The sequence below is a fragment of the Panthera onca genome, chromosome D2 (genome assembly GCF_046562875.1).
Source record: "Panthera onca isolate mPanOnc1 chromosome D2, mPanOnc1 haplotype 2, whole genome shotgun sequence".
NCBI classification, from domain to species: domain Eukaryota; kingdom Metazoa; phylum Chordata; class Mammalia; order Carnivora; family Felidae; genus Panthera; species Panthera onca.
The window spans coordinates 76,390,053-76,415,554 of NC_138349.1; the positions used below are offsets into that span (position 1 = coordinate 76,390,053).

Genomic DNA, 25,502 nt, shown 5'->3' on the forward strand with positions numbered 1-25,502 from the left:
ACTAAAAAAAAAAAAAAATGGCAGCTAATAAACATCAATCTAGTTCATCAAAATAGACTTTGTGAGCTACCTATCTTTATTCTACCTGAGAAAAGCAAAGCAGAAGAAAAACTCAACACATAGATGAGCTGAGCAAGGAGTCTAGGGGGTAAATTAGATAGTGGGGAATAACTTTGTCTCCTGAGAGTCTTCATACTTGGAGAAACTACACAAACATCTTCCCACAGGTGAACTTATTCCACATGCTCTGCCTAAGGACCATTCATCATAATCTCACTTGTTTACTCAAGAAACCCCAAACGCTATTAGGAAAAGTTGAGCTCCCCAATCCTCAAGAATGTGGCCTCTGCTCCTCTCCCCCAACTTAAACTACCACTGTATGAAGCGTTCCCTACTGCTAACACGGTCTCCCCAAACACGCTTGATTCTTCTCTTCTGAACTCCTTGGTCCATGCTGTTTCCTCCTAATAGCACACAGGATCCAATTTCTATCAGCCTAAACCTGTCCCATTACTCAACACTCCTCTCAAATGCCACTTCCTCCACTAAGCCTCCAGATCAGTGGGACAGGATCTGTCCCACCTCTAAAGAGCTAGCTCACTTACTGTTTTATTATGTATGTGCAGCACTTCTTTGCCATTATTTATGAGCAGTGCTGGTCATTCCTGCTACATACTGTCAGCATCTGTAGGGCAAGGCATCATCTTTTACACATCTTTCTATCTTGCACAATGCTCATCACTGCCTTGAGCACAGAGAAGTAAACATCCACTTGAAATAACTATTTTGATTGTTTGGGGGCAATTTATGACTGATATTCATTTGGTAACCTGGAGTAATCAATTGGTGGTAAATTACTATTCATCAGATTACTTATTACTGTAACAGAGGTTACAAATTACAGAGACAATAAGAAAATAAAGGCACAAGACAAACTATCTGGTAAAACTATCTCGTCTCCATTTCTACAGAACATATTCAAGCAGATTATAATAACCGGAAAGTGGGGAACTTGTAATGTAATCCTGGTTTCTACACTCAATATTTAAGATGGAATTTATACATCTTTCAAACATAGGGTAAATATACATTATAAAACATTTATTTTTGTCACCATTCATTGGTGGCTATTTCTGGAAAAATAGGATAAACATTTTCTTTTGAATAGAGGGAAAAATCAAATTTTGATCACTAAAAACATTTTCTCTACACTTGAGGCAAACCCAAATAGAACAGTTTTAACTCACCATCATCTTCTCCTAAAAGAGAAAATAATAAACAGGATTTTAGAAACTGTCTTCCATAGTTCAGATTTTAAACCTATTTAATTAACATCAGATTAAAACTTACTGTGTTAAATTATTAATTATACTATGAACCTTGGTCGGTGTATAGTGATCTTCCAAATGAGACTTCTTGGTAAGAATGGAGGCCAAAAAGTACAAGATTTTCACAGATGTTTTATACAATAAATATCAGAAAGCCTCTGGGGGTGCCTGGGTGGCTCAGTCAGTTAAGCATCCAACTTCAACTCAGGTCATGATCTCCCGGTTAGTGGGTTCAAGCCCCGCATCGGGCTCTGTGCTGACAGCTGAGCCTGGAGCCTGCTTTGATTTTGTGTCTCTCTCTCTCTCTCTGCCCCTCCCCCGCTCACACTCTGTCGCTCAAAAATAAATAAAAAAATGTTTTAAAAGCCTCTGAAAATACTCCTGAAGATCACTAGTTTCAATAATTAACAAAGAGACCCAGCTGCTTCCTTCATCCTATGTGCACAACCCGCTCTGAACATTGCTGTTTCCATGCCGGATACTTCTCTCTTTCCAGGTACTGCTCCTCAGCACGGACACACCTTAATAAAAGTACCGCCCAAACTGTCATCCGCAAAAGCCTCACTGCAGGTGCTGCAGAGCTCCCCAGACATGGAGAAGCACTAGAAGGCTGGGCTCTAGGGATCCACAGCAGCTCTGCCTTTGTCAGCTCTGTATGTGGCATTCCGATACAAGGTTTCATTTTCAGAAAGAAAGGTTCTGCTGTGGAAACTGTTGGAAAGCCAGTTGTACATGCCTAGCTGTCTTGCTGGGGAACAGCAAGCAGCATGGTGGAGACGGTTGAGGAGGTTGAGGAGCTGTGAATCGACATCAGCAGTTTCAGCAGAGATGGTGTTCAAAGAGCATCAGCCAGAGCTACTGAATTACTGCATGGATCCCTCACCTGGTGGCTGGGCCCCCCCCCCCCCCCCCCCCCGCCCCGGTCCCTTGTCTCCCCTCTTTCTTGGCTGTTTTTTTCCCCCTTTCTCTGCCTCCCATCTTTTCCTACATGGTGCTCTCCTTCCTCTCATCTTTCCAGTGGTCTCACGCCTCTAATTTATCATAATATGGACATGAAGTATTTCTTGGGATGTGATGGTTTTATTAAATTAACTATATTTTCTACTTTAAAAGCCAGTGATCGAGGGCGCCTGGGAGGCTCAGTCGGTTAAGCGTCCGACTCTTGACTTCGGCTCAGGTCATTATCTCCTGGTTTGTGAGATGGAGCCCCATGTCAGGCTCTGTGCTAAGCAGGGGAGCCTTCTTGGGATTCTCTCTCTTCCTCTCTGCCTCTCCCTCCCCCGCCCTCAAAATAAATAAATGTTAAAAAAAAAAAAAAAAAAAAAAAAAAAAAAAGAAGTGATCATATTACTCAGCCATAAAGGAAAGAAAACCCTGTCACTGGTGACAACATGGATGGACTCTGAGTGAAAGAAAGAAGTCAGAGGACAGATAACGTATGATCTCTCTTAAATGTGGAGTCTCAAAACAAAACAGAACGAAACTCCCCAAGCTTACAGATCCAGAGAGCAGATGGGTGGCTGTCAGAGGTAGGGTGTAGGGAGTGGACAAAATGGGTGAAGGTGGTCAAAAGGTACCTACCTTCCAGGTATGAAATAAATAAGTCCTGGAGATGTAATGAACAGCTTGTCAATTACAGTTAACAGCACTGTACTGCATATTTGAAAGTTGGTAAGGATGTAGATTTTAAAAGTTTTCATCACAAGAATAAAGATTCTGTAACTACATATGGTCACAGATATTAACTAGACTTACTATGGTGATCATTTTGCAATATATACAAACATGTAAACATTGTGTTCTACACCTTAAACTAATATAATGTTGTATGTCAATTATACCTCAATTTTTAATGTTTGAACTCCAATCCTAAAAAACAAACAAAAAACTAATCATAAAAAAGGTCTGAAGAATGCCTTTCAAGATCTGCACTATGGAACAGAGTGTGTGGACCAGGGTGGGTGTGGGGGGAGCCTTCTCTTTTTACTTTATATAACTTTTGCGTTTCCACTTTTATAATAATAAATTATAAGGTCAAAGTAGCAACACAGACAAAGGATGAGAAACCATGTACACCCTTGTCATGATTCAATTCCCTTCTCCCCTAAGCAAAGAACATTTGCTACATTGTAAAAGAGTAGCTAAAAGCGGTCCATTCAGTCAACCTTTAAAGATGCCTTAAAGATACAAATCTACACCGGGGAAATTCAAGTTCTTAAAATCAATCCTGCTCTGAAGAAAACATCAAAAGCGCAAGTCAATTACAGAGTTGCTAACAGAGTTTGGCTCCTTGTTGAGAGCGGACTGACGATGTGCCCAGGTAGTTTCACGTTGATTAACCTCCAACTGTCTACAACAATGCTGTCCCATAGAAATACCACACTAGCCACATGCGTAAAGTTTTCTCTAATAAAAATTTCTACTAAAGATTTTTCGAATACCCATGTTTTAAAAAGTAAAAACTATACATGCACTACAACTGTACATTATGTGAGGCAAGAGTTAAAGCAGTCCTATCGAAAGAATAAAGTTGTTCCATGGTAGAAGTATTTTACACTGCTTCCATTTTAAAATTTAAACAAATTAAGTAAAATGTCAAACTTGGTTTTACACTAGCCATATTTCACGTCCTCGATACAGCCCAGTGTGTCAAGTGGTAAAGCCTGGACACAGCAGGTCTAGAGTAAAGCTGCAGGCAACCTAACTTTCTGACTCCTCTACATCCTTAGGACTCAAATGTGCTACATGATCAGCAAGAACCCTAGGCATCACCTGGGAGCTTGTTAGAATCTTGGGCCTTACCCAAGACCTACAGAATCAGAGCCTGTATTTCAACAAGGCCCTTAGGTACTTGGTAAGCACACCTGAAGTCTGAGAAGCACGTTATAAGCCACTGGTTCTCAAACTTGCCTGCATATTGGAATCACCTGGACAATTAAAACAAAACAATACCTGGGGCTAATCCCAAAGATTCTGACTTAAGTTGGTAGAGGATAGGGCCTGGAAATCCAGATTCTTAATAGTTCCCCAGGAAACCTCTGATATATAAGCATTACTCATATATTCTGATTTATTTCACCTAGAACTCCTACGTTAGGGAGTATCAGGCACTCACATATCAGGCAGTCAATAAATGTCAGTAATTAAATAAAACACATAGAAACCTTGAGACTCCATTATGAACTAATCTTATACTTTTTTCCAAATGTTTATTCATTTTGAGAGAGAGAGAGAGAGAGAGAGAGAGAGAGAGAGAAAGGGGTGGGGGAGGAGCAGAGACAGGGAGGGAGACAGGGGAACCAAGCAGGCTCCGCACTGTCAGTGAGGAGCCCGATGTGGGGCTCAATCCCACAAACTGTGAGATCATGACCTGAGCTGAGATCAAGAGCTGGATGCTTAGTCGACTGAGCCACCCAGGCACCCCACGAATTAATCTTATACTTCTGGTCATTCAAATTAAGAAAAACATAAAACACTTGAAAATTTACTCAAAGTTTGTTTAGTTACAAAGACATTTTGTAAATTTTGTAAATAATCTCTGAAAGCATGGAAATGTATGAAACACCCACCTCGGCTAGGCGCCAGAGGATTTAAGGGACGATAAACAGATCGAGGCCTGAAAAAGCAAGTGTGAAACTCAGTCATAAAATGGCTTGATTTTTGCATGTAATGTTTCCCTGCAGAACCATACCCCCCTTACTCCGTCCTCCCTTTAGCCCTTTTCCCTCCAGTTACTTGAAACAGTTTTCTTCGTAGATGCTGTTCCACACTCTCCATGCAGAGGACCCTTTGTAGCCGGTGTAACGCTCTGGGTTCAGCAACAGGTCGACATACTGAGCAGCCGGGGATCGCTCATCTGAACAAGAAACAAGTCATAAAAACCACCTCTATGTCACCAGTTATCTGAAATTTCACGTTATAACACAAGCAGAACCACCCACAGGTTAGAGAAAGGCCAGCTTTTCAGGTAATCTCCAATGTAAATGGTAGAATGGTTAGCACACTTGTGACTGTACTTGACCCAGGGTAACTTACACTTGAGAGAGAGGAAAAAACAACTCCTCCCTTTCCTTCCGATACTCGATACTCTCTTCAGTAATGGAATGCACCTCCCCTTCTTAGAGGCCTTCGTTATTCTTAAGTTTTAACCACCCAGGATCGAAATGACCAAACAGAATATAACTTGTTCTAGTATTTTATTTCTTCCCTATGCATACACCCACCTACACACATGCTTGCAACCATTTTTTTATTTTACTAAATATATATCGTACTAGAAATAGAAAAATTATACTGACCACGCTTCCCAAATGTATGATTCATAATGCATGAAAGCTGGAGCGTTATATATGTTGGCCCAGATGGATTCCTTTAGTTGTATGTTTCCTCCCTTTTGGTGTCATGAGATCAAATCAATGGTATACAGGCACTGACTTAAAACAGTGGCCAAACACAGTCATTAAAATACGGCCCCTCTTCTTTTCATTACCTAACAATATTCATTGACCACAGACAGAGATTACCCATAACCATTAAGAGTAAAATGGAATCCTGATGTACACCTTCCAAGAACTACTTGGCTTTTGTAAGGAAGTAGGAAGAATACAAAGATAATTACAACTTGTCATTACTAAATGAGTTATATCTAACTTACAGACAACAGAAACATGAAGAATACTGCCTCTATTTCTGGCCCTAACATTATATAGACATTCCACTATACAAGCTAAGATAGAGAAAATAGGTAATTTACAGATGAACAGAAACTGCCCATGGACATGGATTGATTCAAGATTTAAAAACAATAATTTAAAAAATCTTCCTTACAAAAAGATTCAAATTATGAAGTGAATCAAAGTGTGACTTTTATAGGAAAGTTCAAAGAAAAGTTTTACAATTCACTAGCTTCTGTTACAGATTTTTAATTTCTTTGAGTTGTTCACAAATAAACTCATTTGCAAAATTGATTTTACATAAGCTTTACAATATTAAACATATCATAAACACCTATATGCATGGATATATACGTGTATACACATGTATAAAGAATGTGTGTGTGCATGTAAGCCTACACATTTGTAGGCTCACCTCAAATGCACACAATGGACTGCTATCAACCCCTTCACCCAACAAAAGCAACTAACCAACCAATAAGGAAAAACAAACAGATTCAGATATTGAAGTACAAGGATTTAAACTGTAATTCTGGGCGCCTGCATGGCTCCGTCACTTGAGTGTCTGGCTCTTGATTTTGGCTCAGGTCATGATCTCACGGTTTGGGAGATGGAGCTCTGTGTCGGGCTCTGGGCTGACAGTGCAGAACCTGCTTGGGATTCTCTCTCTCCCCTCTCTCTGGCCCTCCCCTGCTCATGCACCCTCTCTCTCTCTCTCTGAAAAATAAACTTAAAAAAAAATGTAAGCTAAGGCAGTGACAAATCACAAAAGTCAATTATATCAACGTTTAATTTAAAACTTGCACCTCAACGTTCTTAATGTATGTTCCCTTAAATTAAATCAAAAGTGGTTTTAAAAACTTTATTACTTTTTCAAATGATGAAAAAGTGGGTCTTATTAACCTACAGAATGGGGTTGGCAAACTACAACCCAAAGGCCACATCTAGTCTAGTGTGTACTTTCTGTAAGGAAAGTTTTATGGGAACACAAGCCATATTCATTTGCTGTCTCACACTATTATGGCAGAGCTGAGTAGCTGTAATAGAAGCCGTATGGTCCATGAAGTCTAAAGTACTTACCATCTGTCCATTTACAGAAGAAAACGTTTGTCCACCCCTGACCCATACCGGCAAGAACTTTGTGACATCTAGATGGGTGGTGGGGGGCAGCATACATAGGTTGCATTCCCCCTACAAACACACCAGTGCTGGTACCCCAACTTAGTGCACAGGCTTTCTGCATATGGACACGGATAAAAAATCCTGTTGTATACTCAGGATTGAGCCTACAATCCTCCATCACCAGCTTGATCCCAGATTGCTAGTAATGCACCGTTAAAGTATACTCAGTTGAGGAGAACCTACGGTTGACAAAGTCCCCAAGTAATTCTGATACACAGCCAGATTCAGAAACTACTGTTTTAAACATTTTAAATTTACGTTATGTTTAAATTAATGTTATAATGGAGAAAATAAAAGTAAAAATCACACTATTTCAATTATATCTGAACCAACAATGTCATGCAGCAAATGTATATTGAGCATATATCACGTCCAGGCACCGTTCTGGGCACGAGGGTGGCATATACCACATAAACAACTAGGGTGGCATGTATAACATCCAGGCACTGTTCTAGGCACTAGGGTGGCATATGCCACGTCCAGGCACGGTTCTGGGCACGAGTGTGGTAGTGGACCAGAGGAGCTCTCACTGTAGCTGGAGAAGACAGACAACAAGCAGATAACCTAAACAACCCACCACGCACGCTCAGGTAGTTCTCAGTGGTCTGAGAGCAGGCAGCAGTGCAGACAGAGAGGGGCAGGGTTACCATTTCATACAGGGAGGTGACAGCAGGCTTCTCTGATGAGGTGACATGTGAGCAGAAACCTGAAGCAAAAGCAGCAGCCAGCCATGCATAAAGACAGCAACGACGACGACAAAATGAGCAGGGAAAGCAGCTTACCTTGACCTGCTAAATTATTTAAAAACCTACCGTTTGATCTATGAAGATCATCTTCCTTTCCAAACACAGAACAACAACAAAGCAGCCGAGCACACGGGCTTAGTATAAACACATTCCAGTAAATGGGGGTGACTATTCTTCAGATTTGTTGTTTTGATCCAGTGAGTTTAGATAACTGAAATTACTCAACAGTGACTCTAAAGCTTCTCTGATGGGCTTTTAAAAATTGTACGTATAATACTCTGGTTTCTCTTCAGATCGTATAAATCTTTCACCTTTTACTAAAAATTGTACGTATAAATCACTGGGAGACACACGAACATTACTACCCGGAAGAGCAGTGGTAATCCAACTAGCAGAACGGTTCATGTGTTTAAGGACTACACAAAATATAAACACCACTAATTATTTTAATTATACCGTCCTAAAAATCTTAAGCGATGATTCAATGTAAATTCTTTTAGGACACTTCTTCCATTTTTACAATATAAGTAGCTAATGTCAAAAAATTAGTTAATACCATTTATATTGATGAGGTAATTGAGTACATCAATTTAATCATATCAGGTGATCCCTGCCAATGAGTAGTATTGTTTATTAAATACCTATAAGAGAAATATATATTGATATCATTTACTGAGAGAAATATTCACAGAAATGATTTTTAATGTAAAAAACCTGTCAACTAAGTACTACTGAAAATTCTTTATTTTAATAACAAACAGGTAAAATAAGTTGGCAGGAAGTGACCATGAGTGTTGAACATTAAATGTAATTAGAATGATGACCCAAGAGCAAATGAAAGAGTAAGCAGTGATGTTAATTCTTAACCTAGGTACAGCGGCTTGCTTCGACGAAACCTTTGGCCATTCTAAATATCGTAACAGGAGTTATGACACCCAAAGACACTTTTTTCAGATCTCTTAAAAATGTCCTTGCTGAAACCATATAAACCATGGTGAGAACGTTCCACCTCCTGGCTTTGTCTCAATTTCCCGCACTACTGGAGCAGCTCACTGTAACTTACTCCATTACAGACTGGATTCACAGCACAGTTCTACAGATGAATCTTCCAAAAACCTCTAGAAAGCAGTATGACCACTCTATATGCTTTAAGAATTCAGAGGAACTTCTGCTATCTCCAAATGGGCAGGCTTTATCCCAAATTCTTTTCCACTACCCACAATATAAATTAGGCAAAAAGTGAAGAGAGGCCAAATGAATGATTTAAGCCTACTCAGCACAAAACTCTTGGAAATATTCTCCTCAGAAAAAATTCTGAGTCACTCCAATTCCCTTCTGCCATAGGAGTCATGGTAGTTATTGGTAAATAGTGCCCTCTCTTCGTACCATTCTGCAGACTCTTGGCAAGAGGGCTATGGGGAAGTCAAATTAGAGTCCTCCCCAATACTGCAGGGCATCTTTATGTTAGTTTGTTGAGACCTCCAGAAAATTCCATTGTGAACATGTTTATATGTTCACAGACCTAAACTAAGTGGCTTGAAATAGAGGTCCACAGGAGATGGTATGTCATGATGAAGAAAATACGGGATTCAGATCTGGGATCGAATCCCATCTCAGCCTCTTGCTACTGTGTGATCCTGGCTAAGCCAGTCTTTTTGAGACTCCATTTCCTTGGATATGAAATAACAGATACTTATTAAAGTAACTGCAAAGGGGCCCCTCGGTGGCTCAGTCGGATATGCATTGACTTTGGTTCAGGTCGTGATCTCACAGCTCATGACTTTGAGCCCCACATCAGGTTCTATGCTGACAACTCGGAGCCTGGAGCCTGCTTCGGATTCTGTGTCTCCCTCCCTCTCTGCCCCTCCCCCACTTGCACTGTCTCTCTCTCTCTCTCTCTCTCTCTCAAAAATAAACATGAAAAAAATTTAAAAATAAAGTAACTGCAAAGATGAGAAATAACGCACTTCAAGCACTTAGCACAGGGTCTGGAACATAAGCTCTCAATAAATGCCATTATGAACAATAGTAAGAGCCACACAGCAACATCCAGTGTGTTCAAGTTCTAATTCTGAGTATATTTTCACTGCCTTCAAGTTCTTATAAAAGGATTAGAGTGAACAGAATTTAATTACAATAGTTTATTTTATTACCATCAAGTTCACAAAAGTGATCCTGTGAATCATCATATCTTGCCCAGTCAATGAAGGCTTCTTTGCTTTGATTACTAGGGAAGGAGGGAATAAGAAAGAAAAAAAATGATTAAATCTGGAGTTGAAAATGTTTACACTGCATCTTGTATAACTGAAAACAGATAACCCAAGGTCACATCTTTAATTTAGATAGTGTCACAAATTCAATTAGTGGTCACATGAAGGAATGATGGCAAGTTTTATGAAAAACACAGATATTAACTCTCCCGTGAAGGATTTCTATTCATACTAAAGCTATTATTAGCCCTACTGCGATAATTACTTTAACTAGAAAATTTACAAATATATATGAGATTTAGTTAAACACAAAATTTAAGCTAGCCTTTTCACCTAACTTAGAAATTGTGGTATTTTTTTCTAAAGCAGGAATTGAATTTACCTTCATAATTCTTTTAACTTGTTTCTGTTATTTATAGGACAAAAACACCAAAAGCTGCATTTCCAGGATGTCCCTTCCAATGTGATATTCACTGGTAACACCAATATCATTTTTAATCAGGACGTATCATTCATTTTACATACTACCTCACATTTAACAAAATCTATGATCAAGATCTCTACTTGGAGAACTGATAAAGGAACAACCACAGTCTCTCCAATAAACTTCGACCTACATTTACTTTAACCTATGTTCAGACCTTCTCTGTCTTAAACCCAGACTGGCAACATCTATACGAGAACTATTATTACTCTTCTTTATTCACTACACAATAGGGGGAAAAAAAGATAGAAAAAATTATTTGTGTACTAAGTTTAAATCAGGTAGTTCCTAAATGTGTTACTTTTATAGCCAAGAATTTATTTTGTATTTGAAAAACTGCTACATTATATAACCACTACGAGAAGTATATAAGGCTGACTGACTGGACTACCCCAACTTTATCAATAAATGTTTTCAATTCACTGTGGGAATACCGAGTTAACTTAATAATAAAACTTAATGGAAATACTCGTATCTTAGTTGACTCAGCTGGAACACAGAATTCCATAAAACGAGAATGTCTAAGTTCCAGTTACAGCTAAAATAACTATCGTTAGGTTTAATTAGATACACCCTCCATTGAAAATAGTCAAGAACAAGGCCACTGTGACATAAATTCCAATTTTCTTGTTAACAATGTGACTTAGAAAAACAAACTTTTTTCTTTGAGCATACTTATTTGATGACACTTTGTTGTTTCATCCTAAACCCTGCCTGAAAGCCACAGCAACAGAAAAGACAGGCAACACTAACCTAATGCTAACAGAGCTGGCCCAGTTTGCTTTACAAATGAGTTAGAAGGAACCTCATCCAGGGGTACCTGGGTGGCTCAGTCGGTTAAGCATCCAACTTTGGCTCAGGTCATGATCTCATGGTTTGTGGGTTCGAGCCCTGCATCAGGCTCTGGGCTGACAGCCCAGGGTCTGGAGCCTACCTTAGATTCTGTGTCTTCCTCTCTCTCTCAGTCCCTGCCCCACTTGTGCTCACTCTCTCTCTCAAAAATAAATAAAATGTAAAAAAAAAAAAAAAAAAAAAAAAAAAAAAAAAAAAAAGAACCTTGCCCAGCTTCTCTAAAAGTCAGTTTGAAGATGGATGCCAAGCTACTTCTATAAGAATTTCCTGGGCTTAAACCAGGGCTTCCTGTCAAGATGGTGCTGTGTGTTAAAGCAGGAGCCTTCAAAGTGGGAAACGCAGGGCAGGAAAGAATGGAATGAAGGCCTTTCCAAAGGCCATGAGAGAATTTTTCAGGGTGGTGGGTAGGACAACTATCTTGATAATGCGGATTTTCATGAGTGCACACTTGTCAAAACATCAAACAGTATATTTCAAGTAGGTGCAATACACTGCATGTCAATTAAACTTCAATAAAGCTGTTTAAAAAATTACAGACCAATTGTTGGAGACGTGGAATGAGGAAATCTCGTATACTACTAGTGGCAATGTATTTTAGTGGTCATTTTGGAAGGCCACATGGCAGTATTACTTAATTCCACTTGTAGCTATGAACAGGGGCTTTACCTTAAAATCTTAGAATGACTTAAGGCCCAATCCCTTGATGACTTCTCTAGTTATATTCTCTCCTGGGTAATCTTATTCAGGTTTATAGTTTTTAAATAGCATATATTTACTGAATGACTCCCACATTTTCTCCTTCCCCCGAAACTGAGACTTGTATATCCAACTGCCTGCTTGACATCTCCAACTGGATGTCTTGTAGGCAGCTCAAACTTAACAGGTCCAAGGTTGAACTGTGATTTTCCACCAAACTTGTTCCTCCTGTAGGTATCCCAGTTCAGTAAACGGCAACTCCATTTTTCTAGTTCCAAATCTTGTAGTCATTCACAGTTCCTATCTTTTTTCAAACCTCACATCAAATCCCACAGCAAACCCTGTCCGCTCCATCTTCAAAATCCATCCAGAATCTGATCACTTGTCATCATTTCCACTGCCATTGCCCTAGTCTAAGTGAAACCACCATCATATCTTAACTGAATCACTACAATAATCACATAACAAGGCTTCCACCGTGGAACACCTGCCTCCCTCAACACCTTCTCTCAAAATCCTCCAGTGACTTTTCATTCCACTTAGCCTCAAAGCAATATTCGTAATCGTCTTCAAGGCTCTACAAGATCTCCGCCCCACCCTACTCCTACGTCCACCCCTAGGATCTTGTGACCGCTGTATTCCAGCGACACTGGACTTTCTGTGGTTCCTCAAATAATCTAGGCGTGCTTCTGCCACAGGTTCTTTTTACTAACAATTACACGTGCCTGGAACACTCATGCCCCAGGCAGCCATAACAGGACTTATGTCTTCGTGGGCATTTTGTTCAAATGTCCCATTATCACTGTGGCCTTCTCGCACCAACCCATTGGAAACAGTGCAACTCCCTCCCCTCCCTGCCCTGCCACTCTTAGCTCTCTATCATTCTTCTCAGTTTTCTTTTTCTCCCAAGCACTCATCATCATTTTACTTACGTCTGATACATTTTACTCAGTTACTGCATATCTCCAACTAGGATTAAGCTTCCTGAGAAAAAGAATTTGCCATGTACAGTGCTAAATGCCCAATATTCTAGAACACTGACTGGCATATTGCAGGCATTCATTTACTGAACGAATAAAAAACATAAATGTTCAATACACAGATCAAAAAAATGCTCAAACTCACTAGTAACAAAATATAAACAAAAATGAGGTACTACTTTACAGTCAAACATTATCCATTTTTGGCAAGGATGTGAAGAACAAAACAAGTTCTCAGTCCCGGAGGCAGTATGTAACCACACGAGTATTCTGGAAAGCCATCAGGCAGTAACACGAATAGGCGCACCTGGGCAACAGGAAGATCCAGCAGTTTTTCTAGCGTAGGACAAATTTCCCAGTGTACAGCAAAAAAAATTTCTCAAGGATGCTCAAGGTGGCATAACTTATAGAAGTAAAAATTTGAACAATTCAAGTGTTTATCAATATGGGAACAGAGATGTAAAATATGATATATTCATAAGGTAAAAACCACTCATCAGTTAAAAAAATGAGACAGATCTAGAAAAGCAAAACGTAAGTATAAAAATAAAGTTGAAGTCTGTTAAGTACAGTATTATTTTATATAAGGGAAAAGTAAAATCATACACGAAATAAAGATGATATATATGATAAAAAGAAAAACATAGGTGGGTATACAGCAAATTCATGAGAGTAGCTCCTCCTAAGGAAAAAGGAAAGAAAACAGGATTGGGGCATAGGCCAGAGAGGATTTCAAATTTATCTTTGGTATTTCCCTTTTCTTAAAGACATGGTAGAAAAAGTTAACAACTATTCATCTGGAGTGAAGGACACGGGAGTATTATTATATTATCTTCTCTAGTTTTCTAGAGAATTGTTCTTCAACAGATAATAAAACTGGTAACTTTATTAAGTGTTTAACAGTTATAGTACATAGATGCCAACCTAAACAAAAGGGGAAATTCAAAAGAAGTTCAATGATACTCCATTCCCCAGATTCAACTATAGACACAATCATTTCGTAGTGCATAATCTGAGACCACTCACAATTACACTGGCCTTCCCAAGCAGGTTTTTATTAGAATAAGGAAAAGTCAATAGGAAAAAGAATCTACGAAACTTAACAGTTATGGTAATAACTTTCCCATTCAAAATGTAACCTACAGATTGAATTACTATTTATAAAAGACTTAGAGGTTCAAGTTCCTTTTCCTATAATAACCAGGAAAAATAGACCCATAAACCCTGCTAGTTGAGCAATCTTCTAAATTTTTACTTTTTGATAAAGTCACTATTGATCATACATTCCAGCAATTTAAGAACAAATCAGCTCACAGGAGGAAGCAAAGCAATCATGGAATTTAAGATAAAAATAACTGCTTCCTTTTAAGAATTACTTGAAGCAAAATCACAAACAGAAGATTTCTGATATAAATATACTCAACAAGAGAATATTTTTTAACACTCCTAAAATAAACTTGCCTTAATGTGCTGTTAATTGCTCCCAGTTTATTAGCTTGTTCACAGTCTTCTAATTCTTTGGTGCTGTTTGCCACTTTTGAGTACTGAAAGGAAGTTCATAGGAAGTTTAGTAATAATCTCAAGTACGACTGGCAATCTGACAGTGATGACATAGATACATCAAAATCTCTCACATATGTAAGAAATACAAATCAAAATGCATCACAAATTTCCACCAACTAAGCTAAGACATTAAAAACAATTAGTACTGGTATGTTGGTGATGACCTAAACTGAGAAAACCGTCTTGGGAAAGTAATTTGACAATATTTATCTGGAGCTGCAAAAATGCATAATATCCTTGAACCAGCAGTCTTAAAACTGAAACCATATCCACAGCAACATTTAAAAACAAAACTAAAAACAAGGTACAACCACTTTAGAAAGGTATCAGGTACTATCTCATGTTGGGACAGCATAACAGATGCCCCAGCAACCTTACTTCTAAATACAGACCTAGGAAAACTCTTACATATGTACAATGAGACAAAGGACAGAAATGCTAGTGCCTCACTGTATGTAATAGCAAAAGAGTCAACACAAGTGAAATGTCCATCAACCGAGGAGGAGCTAATCAATGACATAATCATACCATTGAATACTATGCAACTATTGGGGCGCGTGGGTGGCTCAGTCGGTTGAGTGTCCGACTTGAGCTCAGGTCATATCTCACAGTCCGTGAGTTTGAGCCCCATGTCGGGCTCTGTGCTGACAGCTCAGAGCCTAGAGCCTGCTTCAGATTCTGTGTCTCCCTCTCTCTCTGCCCCTCCCCTGCTCATGCTCTGTCTCTCTCTGTCTCAAAAAAAAAAAAAAAAAAAAAAAAAAATTTAAAAAAACATTGAAAAAAAATAGAATATTACCTATTAAAATTAGCAAAGCTACATCAGAGACAAAAGCATAATGTGGAGTAAAGGTAACTGAAAAAATGTTTTTAACCTGAAGAAATAAAAAAGCATAATCTTAATGTTTAAACTTCATATTAAAAGATCTACAAATTGGGCAACTGGGTGGCTCAGTTGGTTAAGTGTCCAACTTCGGCTCAGGTCATGATCTCGTGGTTTGTGAGTTTGAGTCCCGCGTCAGGCTCTGTGCTGACAGCTCAGAGCCTGGAGCCTGCTTTGGATTCTGTGTCTCCTCCTCTCTCTGCTCCTCCCATGCTCATACTCTGTCTCTCTCTCTCTCTCAGTAATAAATAAATGTTTAAGAAAATAATAAAAAATAAAAAGATCTATATGTCACTTGTGGCTACATGTGCATTAGAAGTAGAAAAGTTAAGTAACACAGAAGGACACACGTAAGTTTCAGAAAAGTGGCTATCTCTGGGGACGGAGGAAACAGAATGGGATTGGGAAGGAGTCCAGAAGAGATTTCAAATGTCTCTAACACTGTGTATTTAGTTCAGAGCTGAAACAAAAATAAATTAAAGAGAGTGAACACAAACAAAAGACCACACGGGAGAAAACGCAAAAAGAAAATGGAAAGAGGGAACAGGGAGAGAGAGGGTATGATGATCTTTACTATGTACACATAATAGTGAAAAACTAGAAGTACACTGTTACATAAAAACATGCACGGCTAAGTAAATTACGGCATGCTTCTAAAAGGGCAAGGGTAAGGGCGCCTGGGGGCTCCATCAGTTAAGGGTCTGACTTCAGCTCAGGTCATGACCTCACAGTTTGGAGTTCGAGCCTTGCATCAGGCTCTGTGCTGACAGCTCAGAGCCTGGAGTCTGCTTCGGATTCTGTGTCTCCCTCTCCCTCTCTGACCCTCCCCTACTCACACTCTGTCTCTGTCTCTCTCTCGAGAATAAACAAACATTTAAAAAAAATTTTTTTAATTTAAAAGGGAAAGGGTAAAAAAAGGGGGGGGGGGAGGGTAATCTTTAATAAAGGAGTATTTTAATGCCGTTGAAAAGTACTATGCTCCTAATACCTTAATAGCCGTTTATACAATATAATCCTGAATATGACAGGTTGACTAGTTGAAACCGAAAACTAAAAATACATGCATGATAAAACACCTGTTGAGTAGGCCATCTGACACTGTAGTTACATTACACTACTGTAGTTCTTCTAGAGGTTCCAAAAACAGAATTGAAATATCTTAAAAAAAAAAAAAAAAAAAAGTATATAATTTAACTGTAAAAAAAATACACAAGCTCTCTGTTGCTGAAAGAATTGGAAATATGAGATTCTGGGGCAAAATGTGCCCACTCCCAACTAACCACAGTACAGTTCTCCTTCCGTAACTACTGTCAAGCAGTAAATGGTAAATTTCATAACGTAAAGCAGAAATACTCAAGGAAAAGGGACTCACCTTATTAGAACTCCCGGCTTTAATTCCGACTGGAATTTTACTCTTAAAAGAACAACAACAGCAATTTAAAAAGTGACCATCGCTTTTTTTTTTTTTTTTTTGAGATTTCTTCACAAATGATGACATTGCTCAAATAAAGGGTATTTTATTTTATTCCATGATGAGAAAATATACATTCATTCAAAATCTGTTTTCATATTACCTCTTTAAGATAAATCGTAAAGAGGTATACCAATTTACAAACTTGTAAATCATAGTATAGCAAACCAAATGACATATACAAAATAAGAGTGTCAAAATTAGCTATAATTTAAATTCTCAATGAAGTATCTAATAGTTTACATAATTTTTAGGTTAAAAAAACCTGACAAAAATCACTTTTCCATAAACTTTCTTACAACAGAAACAGAAGCTTTAAAAATTTTCAGTTATTTGAAATATCTTATGCTCAATCTTAAATTCTGCTCTAAATTGACATTTATAGTGAAGGCAGTTTGGGATTAACACTAAAAGAGTCAGTTCTTTGGTCCACAGGATTAACCTAGGGCTTATCAATGTAGGTAACCAGGGTTTACTAACAGAAGATCTGCATGTGGATCCAATTTGACTCACTTTCCTACAAAGCCAATAATTAGTTTTAGGCTTTAATAAATAAATCTAGGAATCATTACAGCTGGTTCATCAAACACAGTTTTAAAACAAAAACCATACTGAAACAGAAAATCACAGGTTGATAACTGATCAATTCAGTGGACTGATTTTCAACATCTGGATCTACGGTATAGAAAATTACCTCTTAAAATTTTTTTATGTATCATCATGATAAATTTTAACACAGGCAAACTTAACCAAATATTCAGAATAAATATCTTCCTGTCAGGTGGAAGAATGTATATAATAGTAATGATGATAAGAGATATTTCCCTCATCAATAAAAAGATTAATCAATTAAAATGTTACGTGCTGCCAGTATTTTATCATTTCAGTGCTTCCTAGGACATCTAACAGAAGGCAAAAGAGAGAAGACTATAAAACTCAAGTCAAACCTAACAGCCACAGACCCTGAATTTAAAATATGGAATAAATATTAACCAAAAGTGACTGCTGGCTACAGTGTGTCCTCTAACTAGTGTAGTATAACGTGCTAAAATCAAAATCTTCAGCAGCTTTTTTAAAGGTTTGATGCTAAATGCAGTAACTTGACTTAAGCAAATCTTAATAACAAGGCTTTTAGAAATATTGGGGTAGGCATCACAGATCACTGTCACGGATAATATGTAACAATCACAAAAGAGAATTATTAGAAGTAATGATAAATGTAAAACTAATGACTAAAATCAAGCATGAAATAAATCTGGCTGGGATTGAGGCTGGAAAGATGGTGGAGGAGGACGACGCTGGTCTCACCTCGTCCCATGGATACAACTAGGTAACACTCACCTCAGCACAAATAACCCAGAAAACAACCCAAAGACTGGCAGAACAAACTCCACAACCAAGGAAGAGAAGAGGGCGCATCTCACACTTCTCTGAGCGGGGGGCACGGAGAGGGGGAGAAATAGATGATCACACCAGGGAGCCTGCACAGGGAAGACCAATCCCAGTTAACATTGGGCTCTGAAAGCCAGGGGGTCCAAATTACAAGAGTTCCTACAACCAGCAGGATTTGAAGCCTGGAATTTTAAGAATCAGCAGCTCTGGTGTGGGAGAGCCTGAAGGGCATTAGGAAGCAGAGTTCCTGCCCTTAAAATGATAGCATGACAAACGGCCCAGGTAGATACAGCCTAGAAGCAGCAGTTTGAAAAATGCCCACGGCACATGGGACTGAGATTTATTTACTAATCACAGAGCAAGTCCAGAGAGGCAGGGATCACTGGGAGACCCTTCCAGGTACAAAGGAAGAGGCAGGTGTTATTTCCCTCCTTCCCCCGCAACCCCCTCCCACAATCCCCACTCCCTGCCCCCAGCAGAAACACACAGGCACCGGCAGGAACCAGTGCTGCACAACACTCCCTACCTAAATTGCTCACAGCAAGCCCCACCCATCCACGCCTGGCGATCTGCCCTTTTCAACAGATTTTCCTCAGTCCTGGCTGCGAATCACCTCCCCCGCAAGACCAATGTAAACATCACATCAGCAACACAGCTTCTCCTGACCCATGGGTTTTTGCAGGGCATAGGTCCCAGCAGCGTGGGCTCTGCAGAAGGTCACGGCAGATCCTGTTACAACTGGTGCCCCACCCACACACCCTCCATTCCCCCAGTGCAGGCAACAGGTTTCATCTCACAAACAGAGAAGCACACACCTTGTGAAAATGTGCGGCACAGGTCTGGGACCGAATACGGCCCACAATGGGCTAAGAGAGCCTCTGCAGACGACCGGACTAAAGGAAAAAAGTGGCCAAGGCACAAGAGCAGGGCATTTGCAACACACATAGGAGACATTCCCTGAAGTATAGGGTCGTGGAAAACAGGAGACATAGCACTGCAGGGCACTATAGGACCTCTTCCTCATAAAGCCATTACTGTCAAGAGGAGGAGATGTAGCAGACTTTCCCCAACAGACAGAAACAGATCCATAGAATTAGACAAAACGAGGAGACAAAGGAACATGTCCCAAATGAAAGAACAAGACAAAAGCACAGCAAGAGACCAAAGAGAAAAGGATAGAATATGACTGATAGAGAATTCAAAATAATGAGCATAAACATACTCACAGGACTTGAGAAAAGAGCTGAAAACATCAGTGAGACCCTTAACACAGAGATAAAAAAGAATAAATCAGAGATGAATACAATAAGTGAAATTAAAAACACACTAAATGGAATAAATAGCAGGCTAGATGAAACAGATAAATGCATTAATGACCCAGAAGCCACAATTATGGAAAGTAATCAAGCTCAGTAGGTGTGAGAAAAAAATTACACAGAATGAGAACAGACTTAGGGAACTCAGGGACTCCATCAAGCATAATAACATTCGCAATACAGGGATCCCATAAGAAGTAGAAAAAGAGGGCAAAAATTTTATCTGAAGAAATAACAGCTAAGAACTTCCTGAATGTGGGGAAGGAAACAGACATCAAGATCCAGGAGGCATATAGATCCCCCAACAAAATCAACCCAAGGATGTCCACACCGAGACACACAGTACCTAAAGTGACAAAAAGTAGTGATGAAGAAAAAAATTAAAAGCACCAAGAGAAAAGAAGACAAGTTACATACAAGGGGAAACCCTATAAAGATATCAGCTGATTTTTCAGCAGAAAATTTGCAGGCCAGAAGGGAATGGCATGATACATTCAAAGTGCTAAGAAGAAAAACTGTGCAGCCAAGAATACTCTATCCAGCAAGGCTCTCATTCAGTATACAAGGAAATACAAAGAGTTTCTCAAACAAAAACTAAAGGAGTTTATGACCACTCCACTAGCCATACAAGAAATGTTAAAGGGGACTCTTTGAGTGGCAAGGAAGACTATAAGACTTATTATAAAAAGTAGGAAACACAAAAGCAGTAAAAATAAATATATACGTAAATATCAGTCAAGAGATTCACAAAATAAAAATGACGCCATATACCTAAAATGTCAGGCAGAAAGGAAGAAAGAATAGGTTCAAACTTAAATGACCATCAACTTAATATAGACTGCTATGCAGAAGATGTTATGTATAAACCTAATGGTAACCACAAATCAAAAACCAGCAATAGATATGCAAAGAATAAAGACAAAGGAATCCAAGTATATCACTAAAGAAAGCCAAAACACTATGAAAGAGAGCAAGAGGAGTAGAGAAAAACTACAAAACAATCACAAAGCAAGTAACAACTTGGTAATAAATATATATCAATAACTACTTTGAAGGTAAATGGACTAGATGCTTTCATCCAAAGACATCGGATGACAGTGTGGGTAAAAAAAATAAGACTCATCTAATATGCTACCTACAAGAGACTCATTTCAGACCTAAAAGCACCTGCAGATTGAAAGTGAGGTGACGAAGAAACAGGCATCATGCAAATGGATGTCAAAGAAAGCCAAAGTAGCAATACTTATACTGGACAAAATAGATTTTAAAACAAGACTGTAACAAGGGACAAAGAAGAACACTATATAATAACGAAGGGGAGAATCCAACAAGAAGATACAAATATTTAGGCACCCAACTCGAGAGTGCCCAAATACACAAAACAGTTAATAACAAACATAAAAAACTGATCAATAGAAATACAATAATAGGGGACTATAACACCCCATTTACATCAATGGAAAGATCACCCAACCAGAAAATCAACAAGGGAAGAGTGTCTCTGAATGACAGATCATATCATGCATCTTTTCTGACCACAATGCTATGAAACTGGAAGTCAACCACAAACAAAAATCTGGAAAGAGCATCAATGCATGAAGATTAACTAACATGCTACTAAACAATGAATGGGTCAACTAAGAAATTGAAGAAGAAATCAAAAATTTCACGGGTACAAATAAAAAGGAAAATTTAACAGTCCAAAATCTTTGGGGTGCAGCAAAAGCAGTTCTAAGAGGGATGTTTAGGGCAATATAGGCCTACTCCAAGAAGCAAGAAAAATCTCCTTTCACATAAAGGAGCTACAAAAAGAATAACAAAACTTAAAACCAGCAAAAGGAAGGAAATAATAAAGATTAGAGCACAAATGGTACAGAAAATTTAAAAAAATAGAACAGATCTATGAAACCAGTTCTTTGTAAAGATCAACAAAATTGATAATCCTCTAGCCAGACTCATAGAGAGAGGTGGGGAAGGGGGAGAGAGGATCCAAACAAAATCACAGATGAAAGAGAAATAACAACTGACACCACAGAAATACAAGCAATTGTAGGAGAATATTATGAAACAGTATATGCCCACAAATTGGACAACCTAGAAGAAATGGATAAATTCCTAGAAACATGTAGCATACCAAAACTGAAGCAGCAATAGAAAATTTGAACAGACTGACTACCGATAAGGAAATTCAGTGATCAAAAAACTCCCAACAAACAAAAATCCAGGACCAGACAGCTTCACAGGCAAATTCTACCAAACATTCCAAGAAGAGTTACTACCTATTCTTCTCAAACTACTCCAAAAAAATAGAAGAGGAAGGAACTTCCAAATTCATTCTATGAGGGCAGCATTACCTTGTACCAAAACCACATAAAGACACCACTAAAATAGACAACTACAGGCCAGTATCTCTGATGAACTTGATGCAAAAATCCTCAACAAAATACTAGCAAACCAAATCCAACAACCGATTAAAAAAAATCATTCACCACAATCAAGTGGGATTTATTCCTGGGATGCAAGGGTGGCTCAATATTTGCAAATCAATCAGTGTGATACACCACATCAATGAGAGAAAGGACAAGAACCATACCATCATTTCAATAGATGCACAAAAAGCATTCAACAAAGTACAACATCCATCCGTGATCAATAACCCTCAACAAAGTAGGTTTAGAGGGAACATACCTCAACATAATACAGCCTTTATGTGGAAAACCCACGGCTAACATTATACTCAATAGGGAAAAATGGAGAGTTTTTTTTCCCCCCAACGTCAGGAACAGGACCAAAATATCTATTCACACTATTTTTATTCAACATAGTAATGGAAGTCCTAGCCACAGTAACCAGACAACAAAAAGGAATAAAGGGTACTCAAGTTGGTAAGGAAGAAGTCAAACTTTCACTATCAGCAGATGACATGACACTATATACAGAAACTGTAAAGACTCCACCAAAAAACTACTAGACCTGAAAAATGAATTCAATAAAGTTTCAGAACATAAAGTCAATGTACAAAAATCTGTTGCATTTGTATACACTAATAAGGAAACAACAGAAAGAGAAACTGTGAAAAAAATACCATTTACAACTGCACCAAAAATAATAGCTAGGAATAAACTTAAGCAAAGAGGTGAAGGACCCATATTCTGAAAACGATAAAACACTGATGAAAGAAACTGAAGATGACACAAAGAAGTGGAAAGACATTCTACGTTCATGGATTGGAAGAACAAATATTGTTAAAATGTTAAAAGCAACCTACATATTTAATGCAATTCCTATCAAAATACTAATAGCATTTTTCATAGAACTAGAAAAAATAATCCTAAAATTTGCATGGAACCACAAAAGCCCCAGAACAGCCAAGCAATCTTGAAAAAGAAAATCAAAACTGGAGCTACTCCAGATTTCAAGTCACATTACAAATCTATGGTAATCAAAACAATATGGTACTTATACAAAAATAGACACACAGATCAACAGAACAGAATAAAAAGCACAAAAATAAACCCACGATGTTATTGTCAATTAATCTTTGACAAAGGAGCCAAGAAGATGCAATGGGGAAGAGACAGTCTCTTCAACAATGGTATTGGAAAAACTGCACAGCTACATGCAAAAGAAGGAAACTGGGCCACTTAACACTGTGCACAATAACTCAAAATGGATTAAGGACCTAAGTGTGAGACCTGAAACCATAAAAATCCTAGACGAGCACAGGTAGTACTTTTTCTGACATTGGCCATAACAGGATCTTTCTAGATATGTCTCCTGAGGCAAGTGAAACAAAAGCAAAAATAAGCTATTAGGGGCTACATAAAAATAAAAACCTTCTGCACAGCAAAGGAAACAACCAACAAAACTAAAAGACAAACTACTGATTGGGAGAAGACATTTCCAAGTGACATATCTGATAAAAGGTTACCAAATTATATAAAGAACTTATACAACCCAACACCAAAAAAAAAAACCCCAAATAATCCCAGACATTTCTCCAAAGAAGACATCCAGATGGCCAACAAACACATGAAAAGATGTTCAGCATCACTCATTATCAGGGAAAGGCAAGTCAAAACCACAATGAGATAGCACCTCACACCTTTTAGAATGGTTAAACTCAAAAACTCAAGTAACAGGTGTTGGCGAGGATGTGGAAAAAAAAGAACCCTTGTGCACTATTGGTGGGAATGCAACCTGGTGCAGCCACTGTTGGGAGACAGCATGCAGGTTCCCTGAAAAATCAAAAATAGAACTACCCTACAATCCAGCAATTGCACCAGGAGGTATATATGCAAAGACTATAAAAACACTAATTTGAAGGGATATATGCACCCCTAGGTTATTCCAGCATGATTTACAATAAACAAACTACGGAAGCAGCCCAAGTGTCCATCGGTAGATGACTGGAAAAAGATGAAGCATATACATACGAAGGAATATTATTCAGCCATAAAAAAGAATGAAATCATGCCACTTGGCAACAACATGGATGGATCTGGAGAGTATAATGCTAAAGGAAATAAGCCAGTCAGAGAAAGACAATTACCATATGACTTCACTCGTGTGGAATTTACGAAAGCAAAACAAAAACACAAAAAAACAAAAAAGAGAGACAAACCAAAAAACAAACTCTTAACTATAGAGAACTGATAGTTACCAGAAGGGAGGTGGGGGGGAGGGGCTGAAATAGACAAAGCAGATTAAGAGTACACTATCTTGATGAGCACTAAGTAATGTATGGAACTGTTGAATCACTATTTTGTATACCTGAAATGAACACAACACTATGTTTTCACACTTTGTTTTTTAGCTATATAGCACATTATTAAGTCAGCTGCAAGGTCTACAGATTAGACATCAGTATTATAATTAATGTTAATTTCCTGATTTTGTTAATTATGTTGATACACACTCAAGTATTTAGAGGTAAAAGATCACCATGTTGGTAACTTAGACCCAAATGCTTCAGAAAATATTAACATATGTGTATAGAGAGAATAATGAAGCAAACATGATGAACATTTAGGGAATCTGAATAAAAAGTATATGAGGACTGCTATTATTATTCTTGCAATTTTTCTGTAGGTCTGAAATTATTTCAAACTAAAAAGTTAAAACATTTTATTCTTAAAGGAAAATTAGAGTTTTTTAAAATTGTCCCTTTAGGAAGGACGTTGCTTCAGATAAGGCTCCCCCCCCCCCCAATTTTTAAGGGTAACAAACTATAGACTGATTAGGTAAGAAAAGAAAAAAGTGAATGAAAATATAGCTCATAACTAATTACCGTTTAAGAATTAATTGTATCAACTGATGAATGGATAAAGAAATTGTGGTTTATATACACAATGGAGTACTATGTGGCAATGAGAAAGAATGAAATAATGGCCCTTTGCAGCACCTGGAAGGAACTGGAGAGTGTTATGCTAAGTGAAATAAGCCATACAGAGAAAGACAGATACCATATGTTTTCACTCTTATGTGGATCCTGAGAAACTTAACAGGAACCCATGGGGGAAGGGGAAGGAAAAAAAAAAAGAGAGAGAGAGAGAGAGGTTAGAGTGGGAGAGAGCCAAAGCATAAGAGAGTCTTAAAAAATAAGAACAAACTGAGGGCTGATGGGGGGGTGGGGGGAGGGGGGAGGGAAGGGTAGGTGATGGGCATTGAAGAGGGCATCTTTTGGGATGGGCACTGGGTGTTGTATAGAAACCAATCTGACAAGAAAT

General features: G+C 38.4%; 1 protein-coding gene across 4 annotated transcripts in view; it reads right to left on the reverse strand.

Moving 5' to 3' along the window:
* Positions 1–25,502, reverse strand: part of ERO1B (endoplasmic reticulum oxidoreductase 1 beta) — a 68,437-nt gene that overhangs the window by 25,904 nt on the left and 17,031 nt on the right. Inside the window, exons 4-9 of one of the 4 annotated variants that reach the window (XM_078434183.1) lie at positions 16,967–17,008; positions 14,613–14,695; positions 10,083–10,156; positions 5,064–5,184; positions 4,898–4,944; positions 1,248–1,259 (exon numbers count right to left, since the gene is read on the reverse strand). In XM_078434183.1, coding sequence (XP_078290309.1) covers positions 1,248–1,259; positions 4,898–4,944; positions 5,064–5,184; positions 10,083–10,156; positions 14,613–14,695; positions 16,967–17,008 — 379 coding nt within the window. The remainder of the gene's footprint in view (positions 1–1,247; positions 1,260–4,897; positions 4,945–5,063; positions 5,185–10,082; positions 10,157–14,612; positions 14,696–16,966; positions 17,009–25,502) is intronic. The other 3 variants (XM_078434185.2, XM_078434184.2, XM_078434186.2) reach the window with 3 other exon arrangements.